Raw genomic sequence first — 7253 nt, 5'->3', positions numbered from 1 at the left:
ATGATTCCAGTAATCTCCCTACACCTGAATTTTTTTGCATCTATAAAACAAAATAGCCAGGCATGGTGGCACATGACTTTAATGCCAGCACTTGGGAGGCAGAGGTAGGAGGATTGCAGTAATTTCAGGAACGATCCTGAGATTACATAGTGAATTGCAGGCTAGCCTGAGCTAGAGTGAAACCTTACCTCAACTACCCTCCCCTCAAAAAATGAAGAGAAAAAATACATTGAGGAGCTAGAGAAATGGCTCAGTGAGTAAAAGAACTTCTAGTGCAAGCCTGAGGCCCAAGGAATGCTTTTAAGGCCCTTCTAGTTAGATCTTTGGGATCCATAAAAGCAACTAGGTGTTTATGTGACCACATACTTCTGTAGCCCTATTCACATAGGGTATCAGAGACCAATAAAGCTCTAGACGCAGTAAGAGATTATGGCTTAAGAATGGGTGGAGGGGATGTCAGATGTGAGGATATTTCTTTACTTGGATTTGTCCCAAGTACTCTAGCAAACTAATCTATAATGATCTTCCAACCTCTCAATGGAAATAGTGATTATGTGGAATCTCCTGCCCATGTAGAATAATCTGCACACATATTGGAAGAATTATTTTGCTGCTAGAATTACCCAGGAGACTTCTGAAAACTCAATTAAGCCCAAATGATGACTGTTTTATTTGGTATTTATTAATTGGTATAGCATATTCTCTTGTTATTTATCCACTACTGCTTATGCTTATAGAAGCCTGTGGAAGATATCAATTTCCTTGGGTAATATATTGGAGTTAGATGTTTTAACTAGGAAAGAAAAGCCTTCAGGAAGATTCTGAGTAAAAGACTGAAGAGGTCTTCCTCTGCTTATGAGAATTCTCTAACATCAGCTTTTCCTTGAGATTATATCTTTGTTTTTAACCTGTTGGGTAAAAAGTTACTGTAAATATTTATTACTTCACAAAAAATAGACCAGAGGGGAAAAATTCATGTAACTACTATTAATGTTTAGTTTTTGTTTATTTGTGATAGGAAGAATGATTTTGGACAGTTAGTTGCATCAGTTGAGTTACTCTTTTGCATAGTTGTGTGAAAACAGCATCTTTATTTTTGTTTGATATTTCACAGCACCTAAGAATATTCAAGTATGTTTACATAGTAAGACCATTGATATTATATAACATCTTTATATCTATCTTTATAAGTGTAGTTACATTTTTATATACCATAGCCATCCTTATTAAGAGAGACAAGGATTTTCTTAACAACAAGCCAACCCAAGTATGTGAATTGTTGAAACCAATGTTCAAAAGAGCCTAGGGTGAATTTCCTGTGACACTAAAATAGAGCCATTTCTTAAAAGGTCACAGGGGTCTCATGGGAGGCTTATGAATAGGGGAAAATTAAAGTGAAAAATACAGAAGCTAATTGGAATAGAACATGGCATATTTGCTTTTGGTTTTATAGTTTGATCTGTTTACTTTTCACACTGTCATAGAACATTTGATATGTTGTTTTATGCATAATAACAAAAAATATTTCTTTGTTTATAGACATTATATTTTATAGTATATGCTAAATAAAATGTGCTTATTTTAGATACATTTTAATTGGAAAATTAAAATTGCATATCTAAGTCTTTCATGTTCTTGAGGCTTGATGTAGGTTTCAGTGATGCATAAAATAAAGCCAGGAGACACGCTGGCACATATATGTAGAGAAACCAGTGATCAGAGATCACTTCATCTACAGTCACCTAGGACTCACAACATTGTTTTTGTAAAACCTATGATGTTTTTAGAGACTGTACTTTTTATAGAAAAGTTTAAGGTCTATGCAGGTGTGCTGTTCTCTGTTTGCAGCATCTGCAAATGCAGATCTGCTGAAGCAGATGTTGGCTTTAAAGGGCATGGCACTCACAGAAAGGAGCATCATGGCTGGACTCTAAATAAAGCTCAGCCTCTCTTCATCTGCTCTTTTCTGCTACTAAATCCCTGCATAGAGAATATGCTTGCTTGCTTCCTGACAATGTGCATTCCTCCACAGGTAAGTATGCCCACTACTTATCAATGATAAAATAGATAATTTCCAAGACACATGGCTTAATGTTGAAGATTATGTAATATATCCTGGACTATAATAACAACTCATATATTCACAGGGATTGTGATGTTTTAATCTATTTGGTAGCAGTTAAATATTAAAAAACATTAATAGCAGATATCATATTTACATTTAACAGACATGAGCACTGCTTTAAACACTCTGATTATAACAGCAACTACTGAAGCAAGAATACAACATCCAGGCAAAGAAGGTACTGAGCATGACCCTTGGCAGAAGTGATGAAGAAGAGGCATAGGATGCTTATTATAGGATCAAAGTTACCCTCATAACAGCTAAATGAACCTAAGAGGGCAACACAAGCCATATTCTCCAGACCTACCTATTTACCATTGTCCTATGCTCTGTCCCAAGTATGCTCTGAGTCATCTCTAGATAACATTCAATGAGAGAATTATAGTCATTATTTGGTCAAAGTAATTAGTTATATCATGTTTTATTACTGCTTAACACTTCAAGGAATAGTAACCGTTGTGAACATTTTTGGTGACTGAACAAATATGAATAAAAGTAATTGTCAGCAGGATGTAGTAGGATGGTGGATGGCAAGGATTCTAAAATATTCTTGGTATAATCCCCTTACCTCTTGATGTACAAACTGAGACATATTTGTCATTACATTTGAGAAAATTTACCCAGACCAATGATTTATTCCATACTGAATATGGACTTTGTCTTTTAGTGTACTAATTTAGGAGTTCAGAACACTAATTATGTGTTTAAGAATCCTCTATACAGGAAGAATTATATGTAACATGATGGAATATTTTCTACAACTAATTCATTTCTATTTTCTTCTGTTTCTCTACCTCACTTACTACAAGAGTTATAAAAATATACTAGCTTTTTAATGAAGTAACTCATGGGTTAGATCAAGTTAATTAAATCATATTTGCTCAAGATGAGTATAGGGATGTAAATGTGTTTAGCAATCTAGTAAATGTGAGAATTTAATGGGCAGAATTGTGACTACTGAGAAGTCTCTACAGTAAAAGTCAGATGATGTAATTGCTACAGAGAAAAAATGTACAAAAGAGTTTTGTGGCTTCTTGATATAATTTAAAGTCAGCTCTTTAAATTTAATGACAGATCTCTGAAGACTGAGTCTTTTGCAGTGTACAGATCATATGTTGAATTGTACAATATCATCACAATAGATTAGATGTTTCCAAGTGATACTGATAATATTTTAAAACTCCACAGATTTAGTTGGCTCATAAGTCTTATTCTATATTTGTTGACATATTCAGGATTTACTGATGCCACATAAAGTACATTTCTGAAATGTAGGAACCTTTTCACTGTTATAGCTGATAACTGTGCTATAATGTGACACCTTCTGAGGAAGTCCGAGTGTATGAGTGGTTGGTGGTATTGATATTTATGAGATGTTGTTTGAAATGAATGTTAGGGTTAAAATGGGAAGGTCAGGAAGTCCGAGAAAGAAAAATAAGAGGGCTTACAGCTGAATAGTAGATAGCCAAGTTGATCAGATAGAGGAAGTATAAAGCTCTGGAAAAAAAATAACAAGGCTAGTCTTTTGCAGACCACAGCCTGCTCATATGAAACTCTCCCTTGTAAAAGAACAGCTTTTTACAAAACCCTCCACCTATTTCACAAAGGAAACCACCACAGTCTGATTCATACACAAGGAGTTAGATATGAGTTGACTAAGAAAAACTGCAGTTACATCTTAGTAATCATGTCTCCTGGTGATCAGAATGTCCCTTTGTGTTTGAAGCAGCAAGTTACGTTGTTTCAACTGTATCAGAAACTAAGATACCAGGTTATTCACCCACACATGGACATGGATGAAGGGTTTGAATCCTCACAGGACATGACCTTACTATAATATCACTCAGAGTGTGGAGATCATGGGAGTAAATACCTAAAGGGTAGGTCTGGTACACCATGATTTGGGATAAATAAAGGGTCATTATACTTCAAAAATATTCATAAAAATTAAAATAAGTGGGACACCACTATTCTGGTATCCATCTTGGGGCAGCCCACTCCCATTTCTCTTTGGAATGCTGACTTCTTTTATTTTTGCTTATGTGGCTTTGCTAAATAAGCTTCTGCTCAAACTATTTTGTTTGTTGAAGGCATTCCTCCATGAAGGAAAGAGCCAAGAGACCGTTGCAATATCCTCAACACTGCTATTGAAAGATCAACAAAATCATTTGAGGGGAAGTAGAATCATCAACAGAAGGAGAAAGGAACTCAGAAATACTTCTAAACTTCTACTGCAGGTTGGCTACTGTAAAAGATAATGGTGAAGATGTCCTCCACGTCAGAATGGACCCGTGGCTCTGTTCACAACTTTGTGCAGGAGGTCCTATTGTCCTGAGCTCTCACCCATGAAATTAGCTTTATAAACAAGTCAATGGGCCAGGGAAGCAATGTCACAGAATTTGTCCTCCTAGGCCTCACTCAGGATCCTGTTGGGCAGAAAGCACTGTTTGTCATGTTCTTACTCATGTACATTGTGACAATTGTGGGCAACCTACTCATTGTAGTGACAGTTATTGCCAGCCCTTCCTTGGGCTCCCCAATGTACTTCTTCCTTGCCTGCTTGTCACTCCTGGATACTGTTTATTCCACTTCCATCTCACCCAAGTTGATTATAGACTTACTTGTTGATAAAAAGACTATCTCCTTCACAGGTTGCATGAGCCAGCTCTTCATAGAGCACTTATTTGGTGGTACTGAGATTGTTATTCTTGTGGCAATGGCCTATGATCGCTATATAGCAATCTGTAAACCACTTCATTATTTGAGCATCATGAATCAAAGGGTTTGTATTCACCTGTTGGTGGTTGCCTGGGCTGGGGGTTTCACACACTCTCTGGTTCAAATTCTCTTTGTGTATAACCTTCCTTTCTGTGGCCCTAATGTCATTGATCATTTCATGTGTGACATGTCTCCTTTATTAGAACTTGCATGCACTGACACCTACTTCATTGGCATCACTGTCATTGCCAATGGTGGAGCCATGTGTATAGTGGTCTTCATAATTCTTCTGGCTTCATATGGAGTCATTCTAAACTCTCTTAAGACACATAGCCTGGAAGGGAGGCGCAAAGCCCTGTCTACCTGCAGCTCTCATGTCACGGTGGTTGTCCTCTTTTTTGTTCCTTGTATTTTCATGTATGCTAGGCCTGTTTCCAACTTTCCTATTGATAAATCCATTACTGTTTTTTATACAGTTGTCACTCCCATGTTGAATCCTTTAATATACACCTTAAGAAATTCAGAGATGAAAAATTCTATGGAAAAGCTCTGGTGGAAAATGTAATAATGCTTCCTCAGTGAACATGTTAGTAACGTACATCAACAATGACCAATCACTTCTCACAAAGGATAATGCCATCTACCCAGTGGATTCTTCTGGTATGATTTTTTATATGCAAATCTGTCGACATGTATACATCATATCTCAATACAAGGATCAATTAATGAGGTTTCTAACATGAACAAATTAACATATTCATCTCACATATTTACTCATAATTTTTGGATTTGTGGTAAGACTAGCTAAAACATATTCAGCATCACCCAAATGCAGTGTACTTTGATCACCTATAGTTATGTGCCATTAGTTACAGAATACAAAGAGATCTAATCTATAATAAGTTTACTTTTCAAGCTAAAGAGTGTACCTTATAGGTTCTATTATTTCAATAATGTTGTAATTTTATGCTATCCAATGTAATATGCATTAATAATATTCTTGTGTACGTCCCTGATATTATTCCTGTCTCCTAACTCAAACTTTATTCCAATTATAGCTAAATAGTTTAACTGTGGGAATATGTAGTATTAAAATATATATTTTGATGTTTTTTAAATAAAATTCATTCACTTTAAATAATGTATGCTCTTCATAGTACACAATCCATCCCTTTTATTCCATAGTCCATAATACCTTTTATTCTATAGTCAACTTCTCTGATTCCTTGTCTTTGTACTCACTGTCCCATGTCTTTCATTCCAAATTGGAAAGGCAGGTCAAAACATCATTGTCAGCTGATGATGTAGTCAAACTTAAAGACTCCATCAAAAATCTTTTAGAATAGATAAGGGAATTTAGTAAAGTTGCAGAATAGGAAACAAATATCCAAAATTCAGTAAGATTCTATACAGAAATATCATATTAGTTGAAAAAATAATTCAAATTAATACTAAGTATGTTCATTTTATACTAACTATATTCAACATCAGCACCAAAGTACCAAAGGATAAACTTTACAAAAGAGGTGATAGAAATCTATAGTGGAAACCACAAACCACTGCAGACTATACTAGAGAAAAGGCCAAATACATGACAAATTCTCAACATTAGAAATTATCAGAGAAATTAAAATAAAATCTACAGTGAGATACCATTCCATCTCAGTTAAAATGGCTACTTTAAGAAAGACAAATCACCAATGCTGTTGAAGATGCAAAAAAAAAAAACAGGGGTAGCTCTCATCTGCTTTTGGTGGAGAAGAAAATTGGCTGAGCCATTCATTATTCTAAACAGCATGAATTTACCTCAAACAATTAGAAACAGTAGTACTATATGAGCCAGGAATCCCAGTATTAGATATATATCTAATGAAAATAAAGGCAGCATACCAAAGTAATACCTATATGCTCAAGCTAATTCATTTACAGTATTTTGGCATCTGCCTAGGTTCCGATCAACAGATAAATAAAAGAGTGATGACAAGAACTGGGGTGGGAACTGGAACTTGAAGATGTAGGTGAATTGCTACAAAGTAGCAAGTATATACAGTATATGTCAGCATATATATACATATATATATATGTATATATGTATGTGTATATATATATATATATATATATATATATATATACACATACATCTTCTATACTTAAAGAAAACAAACCATGATATTTCCCTCCCCTCCCCCACTTTTCCCTTCATAACTCTGCTCTCCATCATATCCCCTCCCTCTCTCCATTAGTCTCTCTTTTATTTTGATGTCATTGTCTTTTTCTCTTATTATGAGTGTCTTCTACATCTATTGCTAAGCACTGTGAGGTCATGGATATTGAGACCAATTTCTGTCCAGACAGTTGTATGTAAGGAGTGTTATCCTTCCCTTGGTTGTTACATTCTTTCCACTGCCTC

General features: G+C 35.3%; 1 protein-coding gene across 2 annotated transcripts in view; it reads left to right on the top strand.

Moving 5' to 3' along the window:
- Nucleotides 1-5408, top strand: part of LOC123462074 (olfactory receptor 4A15-like) — a 9708-nt gene extending 4300 nt beyond the window's left edge. The window contains exon 2 of one of the 2 annotated variants that reach the window (XM_045153926.1): nucleotides 4511-5408. In XM_045153926.1, the coding sequence (XP_045009861.1) occupies nucleotides 4511-5408 (898 nt within the window). Of the gene's footprint in view, nucleotides 1-4496 lie in introns of those variants that run through there. The other variant, XM_045153917.1, reaches the window with a different exon arrangement.
- The last annotated feature ends 1845 nt before the right edge of the window (nucleotides 5409-7253 follow it).

Source organism: Jaculus jaculus, chromosome 1 (genome assembly GCF_020740685.1).
Source record: "Jaculus jaculus isolate mJacJac1 chromosome 1, mJacJac1.mat.Y.cur, whole genome shotgun sequence".
Lineage (NCBI taxonomy): Eukaryota > Metazoa > Chordata > Mammalia > Rodentia > Dipodidae > Jaculus > Jaculus jaculus.
Note: the sequence above shows the minus strand (reverse complement) of the source record. Positions and strands in the feature narration are given on the sequence as shown.